At 46.6% G+C, this 22,663-nt stretch overlaps 1 protein-coding gene across 1 annotated transcript in view; it reads left to right on the top strand.

The window, feature by feature from the left end:
* Positions 1 to 20,949, top strand: part of SNX1 (sorting nexin 1) — an 80,157-nt gene extending 59,208 nt beyond the window's left edge. The window contains 3 exon segments of the mRNA XM_040413775.1: positions 16,374 to 16,454; positions 17,253 to 17,324; positions 20,450 to 20,949. Of these exon segments, the coding sequence (XP_040269709.1) occupies positions 16,374 to 16,454; positions 17,253 to 17,324; positions 20,450 to 20,500 (204 nt within the window). The 3' untranslated portion in view covers positions 20,501 to 20,949.
* Positions 20,950 to 22,663: the final 1,714 nt, after the last annotated feature.

The following is a 22,663-nucleotide window of genomic DNA, read 5'->3' as shown; positions in this document are numbered from 1 at the left end:
AGACACCCCCAGGTATTCGTGAGGGGCATATTGATTCCATGAAAGATTGAAATTTTTGTCCCAAGTTAGCGGAACGGGAGACTTTGTGAGAAAAAAATAAAAAATATCAATTTCCGCTAACTTGTGCCAAAAAAAAAAAATTTCTATGAACTCGCCATGCCCCTCATTGAATACCTGGGGTGTCTTCTTTCCAAAATGGGGTCACATGTGGGGTATTTATACTGCCCTGGCATTCTAGGGGCCCCAAAGCGTGAGAAGAAGTCTGGTATCCAAATGTCTAAAAATGCCCTCCTAAAAGGAATTTGGGCACCTTTGCGCATCTAGGCTGCAAAAAAGTGTCACACATCTGGTATCCGCCGTACTCAGGAGAAGGTGGGGAATGTGTTTGGGGGTGTTCATTTTACATATACCCATGCTGGGTGAGAGAAATATCTTGGTCAAATGCCAACTTTGTATAAAAATATGGGAAAGATTTGTCTTTTGCCAGATATTTCTCTCACCCAGCAAGGGTATATGTAAAATGACACACCAAAACACATTCCCCAACTTCTCCTGAATACGGCGATACCACATGTGTGACACTTTTTTGCAGCCTAGGTGGGCAAAGGGGCCCACATTCCAAAGAGCACCTTTAGGATTTCACAGGTCATTTACCTACTTACCACACATTAGGGCCCCTGGAAAATGCCAGGGCAGTATAACTACCCCACAAGTGACCCCATTTTGGAAAGAAGACACCCCAAGGTATTCCGTGAGGGGCATGGCGAGTTCCTAGAATTTTTTATTTTTTGTCACATGTTAGTGGAAAATGCTGATTTTTTTTTTTTTTCATACAAAGTCTCATATTCCACTAACTTGTGACAAAAAATAAAAACTTCCATGAACTCACTATGCCCATCAGCGAATACCTTGGGGTCTCTTCTTTCCAAAATGGGGTCACTTGTGGGGTAGTTATACTGCCCTGGCATTCTAGGGGCCCAAATGTGTGGTAAGGAGTTTGAAATCAAATTCTGTAAAAAAATGACCTGTGAAATCCGAAAGGTGCTCTTTGGAATATGGGCCCCTTTGCCCACCTAGGCTGCAAAAAAGTGTCACACATCTGGTATTGCCGTACTCAGGAGAAGTGGGGAATGTGTTTTGGTGTCATTTACATAAACCCATGCTGGGTGAGAGAAATATCTTGGCAAAAGACAACTTTCCCATTTTTTTATACAAAGTTGGCATTTGACCAAGATATTTATCTCACCCAGCATGGGTATATGTAAAAAGACACCCCAAAACACATTCCCCACCTCTCGCTTGAGGACGGAGATACCAGATGTGTGACACTTATTTTGCAGCCTAGGTGGGGCAAGGGGCCCATATTCCAAAGAGCACCTTTCGGATTTCACAGGTCATTTTTTACAGAATTTGATTTCAAACTCCTACCACACATTAGGGCCCCTGGAAAATGCCAGGGCAGTATAACTACCCCACAAGTGACCCCATTTTGGAAAGAAGACACCCCAAGGGTATTTCGTGATGGGGCATAGTGAGTTCATATAAGTTTTTATTTTTGTCACAAGTTAGTGGAATATGAGACTTTGTAAGAAAAAAAAAAAAAAAAATCATCATTTTCCGCTAACTTGTGACAAAAAATAAAAAGTTCTATGAACTCACTAGCCCATCAGCGAATACCTTAGGGTGTGTACTTTCCGAAATGGGGTCATTGTGGGGTGTTTGTACTGTCTGGCCATTGTAGAACCTCAGGAAACATGACAGGTGCTCAGAAAGTCAGAGCTGCTTCAAAAAGTGGAAATTCACATTTTTGTACCATAGTTTGTAAACGCTATAACTTTTACCCAAACCATTTTTTTTTACCCAAACATTTTTTTTATCAAAGACATGTAGAACTATAAATTAGAGCAAAATTTCTATATGGATCTCGTTTTTTTTTGCAAAATTTTTACAACTGAAAGTGAAAAATGTCATTTTTTTGGCAAAAAAAATCGTTAAATTTCGATTAATAACAAAAAAAGTAAAAATGTCAGCATCAATGAAATACCACCAAATGAAAGCTCAATTAGTGAGAAGAAAAAGGAGGGTAAAATTCATTTGGGGTGGTAAGTTGCATGACCGAGCAATAAACGGTGAAAGTAGTGTAGGTCAGAAGTGTAAAAAGTGGCCTGGTCTTTCTAGGGTGTTTAAGCACTGGGGGCTGAGGTGGTTAAACAGCTCCGTCCCCATTGACTTGCATTGTGGTCATGGTGGATCCGTCTTGCTCCGCATCCCAGGATGGAAAGCAAACGCACCACGCTGCGTTTTGCTCTCCGGTATGAGAACGGAACAGAATGCATTTTGGAGCATTCCGTTCTGTTCAGATTTACGTTTGACAATGAATAGGGACAAAACTGGATCATTTTTTTCCGGTATTGAGACCCTATGACGGATCTCAATACGGGAAAAAGAAACGCTAGTGTGAAAGTAGCCTAAAGTGACTGAAAGCAGGTTTATAGCCCCAGTGCTACAGTCCAGAGACCAAGAGATTTCAGATATGGAAAGTACAGTCGTTGGCCAAAAGTTTTGAGAATGACACTAAAGATTAGTTTTCACAAGTTTGCTGCTAAACTGCTTTTAGATCTTTGTTTCAGTTGTTTTTTCTGTGATGTAGTGAAATATAATTACACGCACTTCATACGTTTCAAAGGCTTTTATCGACAATTACATGACATTTATGCAAAGAGTCAGTATTTGCAGTGTTGGCCACTTCTTTTTCAGGACCTCTGCATTCGACTGGGCATGCTCTCAATCAACTTCTGGGCCAATTTCTGACTGCTAGCAACCCATTTCTTTCATATCACTTCTTGGAGTTTGCAGAATTAGTGGGTTTTTGTTGTCCACCCGCCTCTTGAGGATTGACCACAAGTTCTCAATGGGATTAAGATCTGGGGAATTCCTGGCCATGGACCCAAAATGTCAAAATTTTGGTCCCCGAGCCACTTGGTTATCACTTTTGCCTTATGGCACGGTGCTCCATCGTGCTGGAAAATGCATTGTTCTTCACCAAACTGTTGTTGTATTGTTGGAAGAAGTTGCTGTTGGAGGGTGTTTTGGTACCATTCTTTATTCATGGCTGTGTTTTTGGGCAAAATTGTGAGTGAGACCACTCCCTTGGATGAGAAGCAACCCCACACATGAATGGTCTCAGGAAGCTTTACTGTTAGCATGACACAGGACTGATGGTAGCGCTCACCTTTTTCTTCTCCGGAAAAGCCTTTTTCCAGATGCCCCAAACAATCGGATAGAGGCTTCATCGGAGAATATGACTTTGCCCCAGTCCTCAGCAGTCTATTCACCATACTTTCTGCAGAAGATCAATCTGTCCCTGATTTTTTTTTTGGAGAGAAGTGGCTTCTTTGCTGTCCTTCTTGACACCAGGCCATCTTCCAAAAGTCTTCGCCTCACTGTGCGTGCAGATGCGCTCACACCTGCCTGCTGCTATTCCTCAGCAAGCTCTGCACTGGTGGCACTCCGATCCCGCAGCTGAATCCTCTTTAGGAGACAATCCTGGCACTTGCTGGACTTTCTTGGACGCCCTGAAGCCTTCTTAACAAGAATTGAACCTCTTTCCTTGAAGTTCTTGATGATCCTATAAATTGTTGATTGAGGTGCAATCTTAGTAGCCACAATATCCTTGCCTGTGAAGCCATTTTTATGCAACGCAATGATGGCTGCACGCGTTTCTTTGCAGGTCACCATGGTTAACAATGGAAGAACAATGATTTCAAGCATCACCCTCCTTTTAACATGTCAAGTCTGCCATTTTAACCCAATCAGCCTGACATAATGATCTCCAGCCTTGTGCTCGTCAACATTCTCACCTGAGTTAACAAGACTATTACTGAAATGATCTCAGCAGGTCCTTTAATGACAGCAATGAAATGCAGTGGAAAGGTTTTTTGGGGATTAAGTTAATTTTCATTGCAAAGAACGACTATGCAATTCATCTGATCACTCTTCATAACATTCTGGAGTATATGCAAATTGCTATTATAAAAACTTAAGCAGCAACTTTTCCAATTTCCAATATTTATGTAATTCTCAAAACTTTTGCCCACGACTGTACTTGGACAATTTTAGTAGCTCATTCAAATGTAGCCTAAACCAGAGTAAAAGATATTTTCATGAGGTATGTAATTACATCTCCTAAAATCTCTCGGACCCTGCAATTCCTCCAGGCTAAACGCACTTTAAATCCTTAAAAGGTGGTAAAGTTGTAACGGACTCCTTACACTAGTGCTGACAGGCATATTATGTGTTTTTTTTTTTTAAACTCGTTTTATTGAAAAAGAGTAACAAGGCATATACATGGTACAGTCTTATGGGCAAAATACAAAGACATATTACAGGTCAGATCACGCTGAGTGGTGGTGGTACATAGATAAACAATTCGATGGAGAGAAGACACGGCATTTAATACAATAAACTGAGTTGTACAAGGTGGAGTGCAAGACTCGGCATGTGTTAGTCCTATCAAGGGCCTAAAGAAACCGCTGACCTCTCCGAAGTCGTTAGATGTGACTCACACCATAGACCCCACACCTTCTGGAATTTATCAGGGCACTTTCTATTGACATATAACACCTTCTCAAAAGGAATCACTTGATTAACTAGCCTCTTCCATATCCCCAGAGTCGGTAAATCATCCGCCATCCATTTGAGAGCAATAACTTTGTGGGCTAAAAATAGAGATTCGCTTAAAAATATCTTATTATAGTGGGTCCAGCTATCATCATCCAGGATCCCTAGGAGACATACCTTGGGGCAAAGTGGGATAGGACCTAAGCCCAGTGATGAGAGTACCCCCAATATCGCTTGCCAATATGACTTGATGTACTCGCACTCCCACATCATATGCCAGAAGTCTGCATTATTATGTGCACATCTTAAGCAATTGGATTGGGGGATCCTTCCCATCCTGTGTAACCTAGTGGGGGTTAAATAGCTGCGATGTAGCATAAATAACTGGATCAATCTATTGTTAATCGAAGGAGATACCTTAGTGACTGCTTCTAACGCCTCTGACCAATCCTCTGCTGAGAGATGTGAAATGTTCCCTCTCCATCTGGCCTCAGCTAATATGGGTTGTGCTGACATGTGGTTCTCCAAAAGATGAGTATATAACACAGACACCATACCTCTGGGTCCCTGTGATTTAATAACTCCGATAAGGGGATAAGAAGAAATGGCCCTATTACCATCCCCAAACTGTTCCTGAAAGGCGTGCCTAATCTGCAGATATTTGAAGAATTGGGTACGTGCTATTCCAAAACGTTCTTGAATTTGAGAGAAGGAGCGTAGGACACCTTCACTATATAAATCTCGCAAGAGTACAATCCCGGACACTGCCCATGTATGTGTTCCTTCTATCCCTTGCAAATGGGGGAACAAAGGGTTATCCCATAAAGGCATGGTGTCGGCCCAATCCTGAAATTGTCTCAATTTAGCGTCCCTCCAAACCTGCTGTGCCAACCTATGAACTGGTAGCAAATGCCTCGACAAGGAGCCTACCCTCTCTAGTACAGGCCACAAGTTAGATAAGCCCAGGTGCTGTTGCAAATAATATTCCATATTCTGCAGGGGCTCACCATTAACCCAACTAGCTAAGGATCTTATTTGTCCTGCCAAAAAGTACAAGTGGAAATTTGGTAGCGACGCCCCCCCCCCCTGCACTCTAGACCTCTGTAATGTATTCATAGCGAGTTTGTGTCTGGCCCTACCCCAAATGAATTGAATCATTAAGGAGTGTAGGCGGTCCAAGAGATTCCGTGGTATTGGGGTGCAAGCATGTTCCAGTATGTATAGTCCCTTAGGCAGTAGGACCATTTTGATTAGATTGATCCTGCCCATGACAGACAGAGGGAGGGTCTTCCACACCTTGAACTTCTCAGTGAATATGGCTTCTAGAGGGGCAACATTTCTGGAGTAGGAGTCTCCCGGCACTCTGGTAATGACTATCCCCAGGTATTTAAAGTGGTCCACTACTCTGAGGTTGTGGTAGACTTCGGGCCAATCAGATTGCCACAGCGGCATCAAGGCAGACTTAGCCCAGTTAATATGCAATCCTGAAAAATGACTAAATTGCTCTATGATCGTGATCGCTTGTGGTAAGGAAGTGTCCATATCACTCATGTATAATATGAGGTCATCTGCATATAGGCCTACTCTGTCCTCTCTCCCCCCCAGCCCGACTCCTCTGAATATCGAATCTTGGCGAATGCGCAGAGCTAAGTGCTCTATGGCAATTGCGAACAAAAGGGGAGAGAGAGGACAACCCTGCCTCGTACCCCTCTGTAGAGGGAAGTAGGAGGAGGCCGTACCATTAATCGAGATACTAGCCTTCGGATTTTTGTATAGTACCCGGACCCATTGTAGGAATCTAGGGCCAAAGCCAAATCTCCCCAACACTCTCAGCAGGTATGGCCACTCTAGAGAATCTAAGGCCTTGGCCGTATCTAATGAGGCCATCGCCCACTGTCTTCCTTGACAGGTCCCAATTTGGGCTATAATTTGTGCCCTACGGATATTACTAGAAGTTGATCTTCCCGGTATGAACCCAGTCTGATCGCAATGGATTATGCTAGGCACTATTTTGTTTAACCTATTGGCCAAAACCTTCGCGAGGATTTTGTAATCCAGGTTTAGCAAAGATATTGGCCGATAGGAGGAACAATCCAACGGGTCCTTGTCAGGTTTAAGAATCACTACTATGGATGCTTCATATAGGGAGTCTGGGAGCCTACCAATACGCCACGCTTCTTTGAACATCTCTCTCAATTGGGGCCCAAGGACGTCAACATACTTGGAGTATACCTCCAGTGGCAACCCATCTGGGCCCGGGGACTTCCCATTCGACAGACCAGCAATTGCATTTTGTATCTCTTCCAGAGTAATATCTTCCTCCATTAGGTTGCTGTCCTCCAATGAGAGTGATGGGCAAGATATTCCATCTAAGTAATTCTCAAGTTCCATCTCTGAGTATGACACTCGTGTCTGATATAACTCTCGATAGAAGTCAGCAAAACATGCTACCATATCCGGGACAGATTCTTTGACCTCCCCGTCCATGGCCTGAATACGCAGAACTGGCGGGGCAGAGGTATTTTTATGTACTATTTGAGCTAATAGTCTCCCTGCCTTATCACCCATCTCAAAGGCCTGCTGTTTATAAAAGAATAGTTTACGGTCACTTTTTTCATGCAGATGGACTAAATACATCCTACCTTTCAACAACCAGTCCTGCCTATGTGTCTCCGATGGGTCTGCCAGGTACCTAGCTTCAGCTTCCCTAACACTAGAGTTAAGGGAGTCCTCTTTTCTCCTGGTGTCCCTCTTAATATAAGAGATCGATGATTTAAGACATCCCCTTAGATATGCCTTTAGTGTTTCCCAAAGGAGGAGGATACTCGTATCAACGTCATGCACTTCAAGGAAGGCATATTATGTGTTTAATTTAATTCTTCCAACTCCATGGAGCGTAATTTAAGGACGAATATTTAGCCAACAGGTCATTGAAATGCATGGACATGCCATGGGTGCATTGTTACAATGCAGTAGTATAGATTATGGCATGGTGAAAAGTTTTTTCTCGTACTTTTTTCCATTGGGGGACACAGACCATGGGGTATAGCTTAGAGATATTAGTAGGAGGGACACTATGCAAATGAAAGAGCTCCTCCTCCTCGGGCTGTACCCCCCGACTCCACCAGGAGGAACTCAGTCTTTGCTTAGTGTCTGGTGAAGGAGGTTGACACTTTCATTCGTCTCCCTTTTGTTATTTTCCTTCCAGCTGGGGACGCAGGTCGGCATTGCGCCTTCCTGGTCCCCCATGGAGTGCCCGCCGCCGTTTGTTGGACGTTGCCAGGCTGCCTCCATTATCCCCCCAAGAAGGCAAGTGGATCCGGGCTCGACCTGTCAGCTCCGGCATCCCACCAGCTCCTGGGTCACCTGCTGCCACCCTCCACCAGAGCACTGCACTCCTGAGAAGGAGTCAGATGTCTGAAGAGGTGCATCCCTGCTGGTCCTGGAGTCGAGGGAGAAGATCTGCAGGAGCAGATAAGTATGAAGCTGCAAGGCAGCCATGTCCTCTGTGTCTCCCCCTCCCTCCTCCCTCCCTACCTCTCTGCTCTGAGACCTATGGGCCTCCTGGGTGAATGGGGATCTAGGTGGCATTGTTGTTCTGTCTGGGGCGCAAGGGTCATGGAGGCACTTAACTGGTCAGGCGTCTCTGGATGTCCCTGCTCCTTCTCTGCCGGCATATCATGTCTCTGAGCACTTCCCCCTCCGGTCTCCGCTTCTCTGGGCTTGCCATCCCCCTTGCTGGGGACGCCTTACTTTAGTTTTTTCCACGCTGAGCGGCGCCGGGGGCCATTTTCTTTCCCTTCTTTACACAGTGAGCTCTTTTCCCGCTCCTAATCGCGGCCGGGGGGCGGAGCCTAATCGGAACTCCAGCTCCTTCCTGCTGCTGCTGAGAAGCTTCTCACACTGAACGGCTGCTCCCCCGCTCCTCTCTGGATGCCTGAGCGGTAGGATTTTTTCTCTCTGTACTGATTCCAGTCACTTTTGTGAAGAGACCATCATGCCTAAGACTAAGTCCGGTAAGACCTCTTCTCAGACCCCAATGGGGTCCTGTTGGAGTGTCTGCTCCCACTTTCGGTCACTGGTGCCTGTGCCTCCTGCCCTGCCTCTGGACAGAATCACCTTTCTCCCCCTTCTCTTGCCCAGTCCAGCCCCCCCCCCCCCCCCCCCCCGGTCACTGCGGAGCCTGCGGCCCCCGCTTGGGCATCTGCCATGTCCAGCGCGGCCGCTGATTTGGCCCTGTTCGCCAAGGCAGCCATGTCTTTCATAGAACGTATGTCCGTTTCCAATCCTGCGGCGCCAACCACTCCGTCCCCTCACAGTGGTTCCTGCAGAGGACGCCTGACTACTAAGAGGCAGCGTGAGCGACCGCATCCCTCCTCGGATGACTCCGCTTCTCACCCTCGGCTAGAAGCTTGCTCAGACTCCCCCCCCCCCTTAGGGAGCGCAGGTCTGAAAGGGAATTGTCCGGCTTGGACGAGGTCACGGAGCGGGACCTTCCGCCAAAGCTCTCCACCATGGTGGCTGATCTAGTAGCGGCTGTCCGTGACACCTTTAATCTCCAAGGGGATTCTCCTCCTTCCACTAGGAGGGAGTTTGCCCTTTTTCCTCCCAAAAAACCGGAGGCTGCTGTCTTTCCGGTCCATGAGGAATTTTCCGCCGTCATAGCCAGGGCATGGACCCGTCCTAATCAGAAGTTTTCCGCCACAAAATGCATGGATACTCTCTATCCTTTCCCGGCGGACAGCGTGGAGAAGTGGTCTTCTCCCCCTAGGGTGGACCCCCCGGTAGCCAGGTTGGCCAAAAACACGGCCCTCCCTGTCCTGACGCTCCTCTCTGCAGGACGCTGTGGACAGGCGCCTAGATTCTCTGGCAAAATCCATATTCTCACTGGCGGGCATGTCCCTGCGACCTGCCTTTGCCTCGGCATGGGTGGCCAGAGCTCTCTCAATGTGGCTGCAGCGCCATCACCAGGACCTGGCGGACCAAGGTGCGTCGGCGGACACGCTGGATTTGATTCTCCAGATGTCTCAGGCCTCCAAATTCCTCTGTGAGGCTTCCATGGACATTGGTCCCTTTTTTGCCCGCGTTTCGCCCTCTCGGTCATTCAACGCAGGGAGGTCTGGTTGAAGTATGGGATGCTGACGCTTCCTCCAAGCGTTCCCTTGCGTACCTCCCCTTTGAGGGTTCCAGACTTTTTGGGGCTCAACGGGATGAGTTCATCTCTGCCGCTACTAGGGGCAAAAGCACTCACCTTCCCCAGGCTAGGGCTAAGCACCCTTTCGGGCGAGGACTTCCGGTTCTCGGTACCAGTCCTTTCGCCGCTTCTCTGCGAACAAGTCGTCACCTGCTTCCTCTGCAGGAGGGTCACAGGACTCCCGCAAGCAGCCCTCTTTCAAACCCCAGCCTACCTGGCGCCCGAGGACACAGTCGACCCGCCCTTCCGCTCCCAAGCAATCTTCTGCATGAAGTGGCGCCCCCACCCCTCGTGGTGGGGGGCCGCCTGCTTTCTTATCAGCAGATTTGGACTCATGTTCAGGACGCATGGGCTCTAGAGATTGTAACGTCTGGTTACAAGATAGAGTTCGCGTCCAGACCACCGGAACGTTTTTTTCTCCCTCCGCTCCGTTATTTTTTATTTTCTTCCAGGGGAGTTCCCGCGTCCGTGGACATCCATGGCGCTTATCTGCATGTTCCGATCGCAGAATCTCACCAACGATTCCTGCGCTTCGCCATTGGGGCTCGTCACTCTGTTTGTCGCCCTTCCTTTCGGGTTGGCAACCGCCCCTCGGGTCTTTACCAAGATCCTGGCACCGATCATGGCGCTTCTTCGTACCAGGGGCATTCCTTTGCTGCCCTATCTGGACGATATCCTGATAAAAGCCCCCTCGCTTCCGCAGGCCGAGGACAGCGTCCGGATCACTGTTCAGACTCTGGAACAGTTCGGCTGGATAATCAATTTTCCAAAGTCCTCTCTGCTCCCATCCCAGAAGCTCCCCTTCCTGGGAATGGTTTTTGGACACCTTGTCCGCCAGAGTGTTCCTGCCACCCTCCAAGTCCTCCCAGATCCAGGGGGCAGTGTCGAATCTACTGTGATCCCAGTTCCTCTCCATACGGGAATGCATGCGGGTCCTGGGTCTTATGGTGGCCTCTTTCGAAGCCGTTCATATGCCCAGTTTCACACTCGCTTGTTACAACAGGAGATCCTTTCCCTCTGGGACAAAAACCTCTCGGGGTCTAGACGATCGCATCCGCTTGTCTCAGCGGGTTCGGGCAGCTCTCCGTTGGTGGCTATCCCCATTGAACCTGAGGTCGGGGAGATCCTTTCTCCTTTTTCCTGGACGGTCGTCACCACCGATGCCGGCCTCCTGGGTTGGGGCGGCGTTCTCCAGTCTCGCACGGTTCAAGGGATTTGGTCGGCGGCAGAGTCTCGCCTTCCAATCAACATTCTGGAACTGAGGGTGATTTTCCGCTCTCTCTCTCTCTCTCCCATTGGACCCCTCTCCTTGCGGGCCTCCCAGTGAGGATTCAATCGGACAATGCCACGGCCATGGCCTACATCAACCATCAGGGCGGGACCCGCAGCCGGATGGTGATGCAGGAGGTGACGAGAATTCTGACGTGGGCGGAGACGCACGTTCCAGTGTTGTCAGCAGTTTACATTCCAGGAGTGGACAACTGGACAGCGGACTTTCTAAGCCGCAACAAGGTGGATCCAGGCGAGTGGTCTCTGCATCCAGAAGTGTTCGAAGAAATCTGCCACAGATGGGGCCGTCCGGATGTGGACTTAATGGCGTCCAGGTTCAACAACAAGCTCCCAGTGTCCTGGCTCGCGCCCGAGATCCGAAGGCGTACGGATGGACGTGCAGGTGTCTCCGTGGCAGGACTTCAGCCTCCCCTATTTTTTCCTCTCCTACCAAAGGTTCTACGCAAGATCGAGGCGGAAGTGATCCCGACCGTTCTCATCGCCCCAGGGTGGCCTCGCCGCGCGTGGTTTTCGGACGTGGCTCGGATGCTGGCGGACGCCCCATGGCCTCTACCCGACAGACAGGACCTACTGTCTCAGGGCCCGCTCTTCCACCAGAATTTACGGTCTCTTCGTTTAACGGCGTGGCTGTTGAAACCGCCATCCTGAAGAAGAGGGGGTTCTCGGATTCAGTGATTAGGACCACGATCAGAGCGAGGAAGTCTTCTTCCTCCCGGATTTACTATCGTACCTGGAAGGCCTTCCTGTCCTTTTGTGAGTTCGGGGTTCCCTCCCCTTCGCTTTTCCATCCCGATGGTACTGTCTTTTCTTCAGTCTGGGCTTGAGCAGGGACTGTCGCTTAGTTCCTGTAAGGTCAGGTTTTGGCGCTGGCCGTCTTTTTGCAGAGGTCCCTTGCTCTTATGGGTCCTGTGAAGACCTTTCTTCAGGGGGTGGCACATTCGGTTTCCCCGTATGTTCCCCCTTTGTCTCCTTGGGATCTCAATTTGGTCCTGCGCGCTCTGCAGTCGCCCCCTTCGAGCCTTTGAGGGAGGTCTCTCTGACTGTTCTCACCTGGAAAGTGGTCTTCCTTGTGGCCATAACTTCTAATACAGCTACATAGCGTAGTGATTAAAGTTCTGGGCTATTATGCAGAAGCTGTGAGTTCAAATCCCATCACAAGCTTTTAAATCAGACTGGTGTCGGAGCTGGCCGCTTTTTCCTGTCAGGAGCCTTTTCTGGTTTTCCACCAGGATAAGGTTGTGCTCCGTCCGGTCCCCTCCTTTTTTCCCAAGGTGGTCTCTCCCTTCCACCTTAATGAGGATCTTGTCCTGCCTTCCTTTTGCCCTTCTCCGGCTAACCCAAGGAACTGCATTCCCTGGATGTCGTACGGGCCCTGAAGGTGTATCTCGCGGCTACTGCTTCCGTCCGCCGTTCATGACGCTCTGGATCTGCTCTGCTATTTCCGCGGGTTATCGCGCTTGTGGTAGAGTTCCCCCGGCTAGGATTACCGCTCACTCCACTAGGGCGGTGGGGGGCTTCCTAGGCAAGACGCAATCGTGCCTCTGCGTCTCAGCTGTGTAAGGCGGCCACCTGGTCGTCCTTACATACCTTTACGAAGTTTATCAGTTGCATCACTGGCTTCGGCTGATGCGGTCTTTGGCCGCAGGGTTGCAGGCTGTGGTTCCTGTTTGACCGTTGAACGTTCCTCCTGGCGGTGCTGAGTTTTTTTCCCACCCCATGGACTGCTTTAGGACGTCCCATGGTCTGTGTCCCCCAATGGAAAAAAGTACGAGAAAAGGAGATTTTTGTGAAACTCACCTGTAAAATCTTTTTCTCGTCTTTTCCATTGGGGGACACAGCTCCCACCCATTCTGTCTGTTGCAGGAGGGGTCTTCAGTTCAGTTTCTGTTTATGGTTGGACCTTATGGCTTGGTCCGATGGTTTCCATAATTTTTTTCTTGCTCCTTCTCCTACTGCTTGTGCAACGCCTGAGTTCCTCCTGGTGGAGTCGGGGGGTATAGCCCGAGGAGGAGGAGCTCTTTCATTTGCATAGTGTCCCTCCTACTAATATCTCTAAGCTATACCCATGGTCTGTGTCCCCCAATGGAAAAGACGAGAAAAAGATTTTACAGGTGAGTTTCACAAAAATCTCCTTTTTTTTTTTTATTGTAATAGTTAAATATAAAGTAAAAATGAAATCTATATTCTTAATATCATATTTCACTTTAAAACCATTGTTAAAGGAAATGTGTCACCAAAATTTTATCTGCCAGTTAAAACCAGATGAAAACACATCTCCTTTTATTTTCTAATTACAGATTTTTTTTGTTCTATTTTCTGAACATGATTGTGGGGGAGGCCATTTTGCCTGAGCTCTTCTTAAAGGGGGTTATCCAATCCCTATGATGACCCCCAGAATGCCCGGGTGCCTCTTCTGGAGCATGCTTAACTGCTTCCTGGCACCCACGTCCCTCTGGATCCCTGCACGGCCACCACTGTATCACCCTATTGCGCGGATCAAAACATCTGGCAATGTGTGTGTGTGTGTGTGTGTGTGTGTGTGTGTGTGGTGGGGGGGGGTTGGGTTGCAACCAATAGCAGGCCGCGACTGCGACCAGCCTGGTATTGGCTGCATCCCCCCCATTGCCGGATATGTTGATCCGAACGACGAGGAGATGCAGCGGCGGTCGTGCACAGATCCAGAGGGACACAGGTGCCAGGAAGCAGGTATGTATGCTCTAGAGGAGGGGCCCAGGCATTCTGGGGGTCATTATAGGGACTGGATAACCCCTTTAACAGCGTTAAGAAAATTGCTTTACGGCAGTCCCATGATCGGTAGACACAATGGTCAGGAGGGGACCCTATTGAATTCTATGGGAGAGTCTTCTAGGCATGTTCTGTGCAGAGGTCATTGTACAAGGAAAGAATAGATAAGACTTGACAATCACCTATTGTAAATGGAGGATCCTGTCTTGTGTCACTCTAATCCTCCCTGTAAAGATATCACCTCTGTGTATAGATAAGCAGATGACAGCAGTAAAGTGATGTGGCACCTATTAGGCTTAGTGACAATAGGTCATTTTCTGATGACATGTTCCCGTTAAGAGTATTCCCATTTTAGACATGTAAGCTATATCCTTAGGATGGGCCATAAAAGTCCCAATCACTGAGACCCACACCCATCTCTAGAATATAGGGGTCCTGGTCCTGAAGATCTGGATGCACGCACACTAATCACTTTCATTTACTACTTTTTTTATTCCTAAAACACCAGAGCAGGTTGGAGCCTGCATCAGTGAGACATTAATGCTTGTGGATGCAGCTGCAGAAGATGTGTGATGAGGCCTGGAATGACCACTCATGACGTCTATGTTTTAGTAAATACTTGCGTGCCTCGTGAAATAACAAGCCTGGAGCATCTTTACTCTGTGTTGAACGGTTCCTATTATTCTGGCTGGGTGTTGCCATTCCTCTTGTCAGTGCGCTTGAAGTCTCGAACTTTAAAGGCTACTTTCACACCAGTGTTTTTGCTGGATCCGTCATGGATCAGCAAAAAAAAAAGCTTCCGTCATAATAATACAACAGTCTGCATCCGTTCTGAACGGATCCGGTCGTATTATCTCTAAAATAGCCAAGATGGATCCGTCTCTAAAACCATTGTCCGTCAATGGGGGGCAGATCCATTTTCTTTTGTGTCTGAGAAAACGAATCTGCCACCATTGACTTGCGTTGTGTGTCAGGACGGATCCGTCTTGCTCCGCACCACATCGTGGAGATCACGCTGCTTGCAGTGTTATTTTGTCCGCGATGGGGACGCAACCAAACGGAATGGAATGCATTCTGGTGCACTCTGTTTCGTTCAGTTAAGTTTTGTCCCCATTGACAATGAATGGGCACAAAATGGAAGTTTCCCCCCCCCGCTATTGAGATCCTATGACGGATCTCAATAGCGGAAAGGGAAAGTGCAGATGTGAAAGTAGCCTAACACTGGTTAGTATCAGACTGTGCAGGACACACACCCCACCTGTTAACACCCAATTCTAAAAAAAACACTGCAGAATTATTTCTTGAAGAATACACGTATTTATTACAACAGACTTGGCGGGAGTGGTGATGGGTATATCCAGCGCACATTATAAGAGGTAACCACAGCACTCCAATCTGGTGTGTAGTAAAAGTTCCACTTTAGGGGATTGGAGCGCTGCAGTGTCCTCTTCTACTGGATCATTTGGGGCTCTGAATGATGGAGTCTGCACTTAGAGGTGTTCTGGTTTTGCAATTTTCAGCATCAATTGACAGGAAACTACACATGTTATAACTTACTAGTAGTTAAGGTCTGAGGTTCAAATCCCGATGAACACCTGTTAAATAGTTTCTTTAGTAAAAGTCTATATGCTGGAAGAGTGCCCCTCCGCCATCTCCTATCCAGTGCAGCTTCATTAGTATCCACTGCAATGGAGTCTTGTAAAGACAAGGTTCTGGTCACAGATCTCAGCTATGCTGGAGGAGTCCAAATACCCTCAGAACTGAATTATCTGCCTTAGGCTACTTTCACACCTGCGTTTAGGTCGGATCCGTCTGGTATGTGCCCAGACGGATCCGCACCTATAATGCAAACGTTTAGATCCGTTCAGAACGGATCCGTTTGCATTACCATGAACAAAAAATAAATTAAAAAAAATTTTTTTTTTTTTTTTTTCATGATAATGCAAACGGATCATAGAAAGTCAATGGGAGACGGATCCGTTTGAAAATTGAGCCATACTGTGTCAACTTCAAACGGATCCGTCCCCATTGACTTCCATTGTAAGTCTGGACGGATCCGTTTGCCTCCGCACGGCCAGGCGGACACCTGAACGCTGCAAGCTGCGTTCAGGTGTCCGCCTGCTGAGCGGAGCGGAGGACAAACGGAGCCAGACTGATGCATTCTGAGCGGATCCGCATCCATTCAGAATGCATTAGGGCTGGACGGATCCGTTCGGGGCCGCTTGTGAGCCCCTTCAAACGGAACTCACAAGCGGATCCCCGAACGCTAGTGTGAAAGTAGCCTAACATAGTGCAGAAGGTTGAATGCTGGTGTACATTTTTGTTATATTTCAGAGGATGCTTCCCTCGGCTTGGGTTGTGTGCTGCTGATCACTTTTTATATCCGTACACAAGCAATTTACAGTCTTGTCATCTAGGACAATCTGAACTGATAAAACAAATGCTCTGTTTAAAAGTTCATTGTATTAGAAATGGTGTAAAAATTGTGCTGAATAACAGATGTCTATATTCTGTTTTCTCTTAGTGGGAGTCCAGGGTCACACAGTACGAGAGGGATTTTGAAAGGATTTCTGTGACTGTTCGAAAGGAAGTCACAAGATTTGAGGTACATATTGGTAAAACGACACATACCTGTGCATCATACGAAGGATGATGTGTCACTGCAGTCTGTAACACACTACATGACACAAATCGGCCCCTGACGTATAAGCTGATGCAATGAATATTTAATGCATTTCTTGGTGACTCCTACTTCTGCTCAATAAACAACCGCAAAATTGTCATTTATGCTGGAGTCCTGTATACTGGAGGAGGAAAGGTAGCTCCACAGTCGTGCAGTGAAGACGCTTGTATATTTTTATAGCTTCCTTTTTAAATCACGGTTTTCTGCCATGTGGTGTATCTTCTTTCTTACTTATGTTTTGCAAAAATAAACAAATATTAGCCATGCCAAATTCTTGCCCACTGAAATGAGAAGAATTTTTTTGCAGAATTTGTATTGGGGTACGTAGAATACTTATTTTTATAACAAATTTTAGAGGATAGTGTCCTTGATTTACAATTTCTGTGGTACAAGCATCAAAGGTTTTCCCAGCAGATAAAATTGTCATATCGATAGATTAAAGGGTTACTGAGTTTGCAGAAAACTTATTGAGTCCGTCTCGCTTCTCTATGGAGTCTGTCTCGCTTTGTTTCCTGCAGCGGGGACTCTGGGAGAGAGAGCATGATATGCGAGTGCTTCTCTCTCCTCGTTCCAGCGATTGGCAAGGTCTCAACACTCTGACCCTCATTGATCAAAACTTTTTGATATCTCGCTGATTTAAGCACTAAAAGCTGGAGTCTTTAAACCTAAAGCAAAGAAGAAGTAGAGACCATGCAATTAACCTGTTTATTCATTTTCTAGAAAGAGAAATCCAAGGATTTTAAAAGTCACATAGTGAAATACTTGGAAACACTCTTGAATTCACAGCACAAAGTAAGTCCTGCCTCATACTTTACTATATTGTACTAATTACACTATGGTATAATACTATTGTATTGCACTTAGCTACTTTCACATTAGCGTTTTTGCTGTATCCGGCAGGGTTCAGAAAAAACGTTTGTTACTGATAATACAACCATCTGCATCCGTTATGAACGGATCCGGTTGTATTATCTTTAACATACCCAAGACGGATCCGTCATGAACTCCATTTAAAGTCAATGGAGGACGGATCCGTTTTCTATTCCGCATCCAAGAACGTAAAGCAAATCGCAGTATGCTGCGCTTTTCTCTCTGGTATGAGAACGGAACAGAATGCATTTTGGAGCATTCCGTTCTGTTCAGTTACGTTTTGACCCCCATTGACAATGAATGGGGACAAAACAAGCATTTTTTCCCGGTATTGAGACCCTATGACTGATCTTAATACCGGAAAATATTAACGCTAGTGTGAAAGTAGCCTTAGACTGCTATGTGATTCTGTATGAATACTAATATACACTGCTCAAAAAAAATAAAGGGAACACTTAAACAACACAATGTAACTCCAAGTCAATCACACTTCTGTGAAATCAAACTGTCCACTTAGGAAGCAACACTGAGTGACAATCAATTTCACATGCTGTTGTGCAAATGGGATAGACAACAGGTGGAAATTATAGGCAATTAACAAGTAACCCCCAATAAAGGAGTGGTTCTGCAGGTGGTGTCCACAGACCACTTCTTAGTTCCTATGCTTCCTGGCTGATGTTTTGGTCACTTTTGAATGCTGGCGGTGCTTTCACTCTAGTCGTAGCATGAGACGGAGTCTACAACCCACACTGGCTCAGGTAGTGCAGCTTATCCAGGATGGCACATCAATGCGAGCTGTGGTAAGAAGGTTTGCTGTGTCTGTCAGCGTAGTGTCCAGAGCATGGAGGCGCTACCAGGAGACAGGCCAGTACATCAGGAGACGTGGAGGCGGCCGTAGGAGGGCAACAACCCAGCAGCAGGACCGCTACCTCCGCTTTTGTGCAAGGAGGAACAGGAGGAGCACTGCCAGAGCCCTGCAAAATGACCTCCTGCAGGCCACAAATGTGCATGTGTCTGCTCAAACGGTCAGAAACAGACTCCATGAGGGTGATATGAGGGCCCGACGTCCACAGGTGGGGGTTGTGCTTACAGCCCAACACCGTGCAGGACGTTTGGCATTTGCCAGAGAACACCAAGATTGGCAAATTCGCCACTGGCGCCCTCTGCTCTTTACAGATGAAAGCAGGTTCACACTGAGCACATGTGACAGACGTGACAGAGTCTTGAGACGGCGTGGAGAACGTTCTGCTGCCTGCAACATCCTCCAGCATGACCGGTTTGGCATTGAGTCAGTAATGGTGTGGGGTGGCATTTCTTTGGAGGGCCGCACAGTCCTCCATGTGCTCGCCAGAGGTAGCCTGACTGCCATTAGGTACCAAGATGAGATCCTCAGACTCCTTGTGAGAAGTGTTGAGCGAACTTCTGTTTTAAGTTCGGCGTCTAAAGTTCGGCTTCCGGTTAGTGGAGAATCCCAATATGGATTCCGAATTCCGTTGTGGTCCGTGGTAGCGGAATCAATAATCGGCCATTATTGATTCCGCTACCACGGACCACAACGGAATTCGGAATCCATATCGGGATTCTCCGCTAACCGGAAGCCGAACTTTAGACGCCGAACTTAAAACAGAAGTTCGCTCAACACTACTTGTGAGACCATATGCTGGTGCGGTTGGCCCTGGGTTCCTCCTAATGCAAGACAATGCTAGACCTCATGTGGCTGGAGTGTGTCAGCAGTTCCTGCAAGACGAAGGCATTGATGCTATGGACTGGCCCGCCCGTTCCCCAGACCTGAATCCAATTGAGCACATCTGGGACATCATGTCTCGCTCTATCCACCGTCTTGTTGCACCACAGACTGTCCAGGAGTTGGCAGATGCTTTAGTCCAGGTCTGGAGACTGTTCGCCACCTCATCAGGAGCATGCACAGGCGTTGTAGGGAGGTCATACAGGCAAGTGGAGGCCACACACACTACTGAGCCTCATTTTGACTTGTTTTAAGGACATTACATCCAAGTTGGATCAGCCTGTAGTGTGTTTTTCCACTTTAATTTTGAGTGTGACTCCAAATCCAGACCTCCATGGGTTGAAAAATGTAAATCCGCATGCAAAACCGAACGCAAATCCACATCAATTGATGCGGATTTGCCGCACAGATTTCCCTGTGAACACCTGCGGATTTCAGTGCGGATTGTCTGCACATACCGGTAAATCCTGAACATGTGCATTTACCCTTAAAGTGACATGGAAATTAGAGTGTGAGTCTTATTAGGGACCAATGTAATTGTAATCTTTGTACTGCACTGTAGAAAATGTTGGTGCTATATAAGCATCAGGATGTGGAAATTGTAACTATAGAAAAAAACAGGTTACCTAATGATACAGAAAGCAGAACTGGAAACAAGTTGATACCGCATTCTTCTTCATTGTTGATTTATTTTATTTTTTTATCATCCATGTGCTCTCAAGAGTCTGCACAGACTAGATTCGGACAGCACACAGACCCCATCAATGGGGGGTCATACACATTTCAGTTTTTACTTGGTCCATGTCCAGTTCTGACTATCCTGTGCCCATGGTGCAGTCCGAGATTTCCTCAGATTACGCGTGGAAGTGCTTGGAGCTGCCAGTGTCTAATTAATCAGCCATGGTTTGCAGATGAACAGCAGGTGATAAAATCCAGCCTTAGGGCTTATGCACATGGCCATTGCCCGGCCGTACCCGTATTGCGGCCTGCAAACAGCTTGAATGAATCACTTGAATGGGTCCCTCAATCCGCAAGGTGGTTTCTCTCTGTGCCTCTGCATGTCTGCGGAATACGCACAGAAGTTACCCGTATATTGGGGACCGCCAATTGCGGTCCCCAATGCACGCAACGGCCGTTTGCATGAGTCCTTAGGTTGTGGTTAGTTTATTCCACCTCCTGCCTTAATTACAAGATCCCTTATTATTATGTTGATGCCATGTGTGTGACACCTACTGCATCATACCTACTTTTTGGTTTTGTTTTGCCAGTCCACATAATCTTACATTCTTCTCTATTGTTCTAGCTCGCCAAGTACTGGGAGGCATTTCTACCAGAAGCAAAGGTTATATCCTAACTGCCGTGGAACAGAATTACAGCCCGAACTATGCTACGTTTCCTTTGCCATTTTTAAAAATTATATAATTACCTCTTGCCTTTTAGAGACCCTAGAATCACAATCTCAATTTGCTTCTACATCTACTGGATGCCATCAGCTAATTCCATCTGTGCTGAGTCAGGTCTGTTACGCATTGCTGTGCAGAGCGTTGATGGACCTTTACTTTACCAGCCTAGTGCCTCATGTACGGACACGTATTCAGCATTTCCTCTCGCTGCCTCGTCAGCCAGAAGACATTCGCTATTACTGCAGACTGGTCTGACAGGCACGAGTTATCCTAGATGAGGACAGTTACATCCCAGCACTTAAGGACACGCCTTCATCTGTTAACATTTCTTGTGTATATTTTTCATTTAACTTCCACATATATTTTCTTATTAACTATACAAATTCATAATTTAGGGCTTTCTGTGAAAAAAAGGAAAAAAGAATAAAAACATTTAAACTAGTGGGAATATCTTGGGAGGGTTTATTAATATATATTTTTTTGGCTGTGACACAGACACAAAGAATGGAGTGTTTCTATTCTCCAAGAACCACACAGTTATTCAATAAAATAATGAAAATGTCCTTGTGTATTCCCATGTGTTTAGGGTGGCGGGGTGTAGAAATGGAAGCATCACATGACACATGAAACTAAGGGGGTGCCTTGCAACGCCTTTGAATCTCACATGGTTCTATATATGCATGGGGTTGTGTGTTCTTAAAGGGATCCTGTCATGTTCAGTCTGATCTGTGGTCAGCATGTTATTATAGAGCAGGGGGAGCTGAGCAGATTGGGAGAAAAGAATCAGTATGACTTGTAACTTTACCTGTAGCCCTTTAATTCCAGGACTCTGTATAAACATAACACCTCGCAACAATGATTTTGCTACTGAGAGAAAAACATGTGATTTATACTAAAATGAGCACGCTGATTCCAAATATGAACTCGGAATTTGCCTGACACGTCTAGATTTTCAATTTTTGCTTTTTTTCGTTTTTCACTCCCCGCCTTCCCATAGTCCTAACTTTTTTATTTTTCCATTCACATAGCCTTTATTATTTTTTGCGGGACAAGTTGTACTTTCTAATGGCACCATTTTTCACTGTACACTATGTGGTAAAATTGACCTGTTATCTTCATTCTCCAGGTCAGTTCGGTTACAAGGATACCACACTTGTATGATTTTTCTTGCGTTTTAATACTGAAACATTTTTTATAACCATATTCTGACCCCTATAACTTTTTTGTAGTTGTGTGTACGGGGCTGTGTGAGGGCTCATTTTTTGCGGGACGATCTGTTCTTTTCAATTTGAAGTGTGTCTGACTTTTTGATCACTTTTTATAAAAAAAATTATTGGGTAGTGGAAGAGATGAAAAAAATGGCAGTTTTTTATTTTTTTGCCTAGTAGCAGACGAAAAGTTTTTATTTTTGTTGTGTGGTGTAATGAAAAACTAAACAAATACAATGAGGACAAACTTATTAAAGGGGTATTCCCATATAGACATTTGTGGCTTATTGCTAGGATATACCACCAGTGTCAGATATGTGCGTGTCCCACCTCTGGGACCTGCACCTATCTCTAGAATGGAGCCCACAAAATAAAGGAGAGCGAGGCTGCCCACAAAGTAAGGTCCCTTGCACACAACTGTATGCCCTTCGAGACATGCGGGCCATATATCCCGGAGCGGCATTGATCATGCACATGGGAGCACACAGCATCATAGATTAAAATGATGCTGTGCACGTCGGGCCGCCACTTGGGACTATTGTCCTGCACTCATATGATTTTTATCAACGTGCACAGCATCATTGTAATCCATGATGCTGTGTGCTCCTATGCGCATGATCAATGCTGCTCCGGGACATATGGGCCCGCTCACGGACCGTATGTCTCGGAGGGCATACGGTCGTGTGCAAGAGCACTAAAGGAGAGCATGCGTGGCCGGCCTCAATTAATTTCTATGGTAGTGACCGAAAATATGCTTGGCTATTTTCGGTCAGCCCAATAGAAGTGGACGCAATGCAGTTTCTATTCATTTCTATTCAATGGAGGGCGGCTCACAGCTGTCAGACATTGGTGGCATATCTTAGCGATATGCTACCAATGCTTGAAATGATACAACCCCTTTAATGA

This window comes from Bufo bufo, chromosome 1, assembly GCF_905171765.1.
Source record: "Bufo bufo chromosome 1, aBufBuf1.1, whole genome shotgun sequence".
Classification (NCBI taxonomy): Eukaryota; Metazoa; Chordata; class Amphibia; order Anura; family Bufonidae; genus Bufo; species Bufo bufo.
The sequence above is the reverse complement of the archived record's forward strand: the minus strand, read 5'-3'. Positions and strand labels throughout refer to the sequence as shown.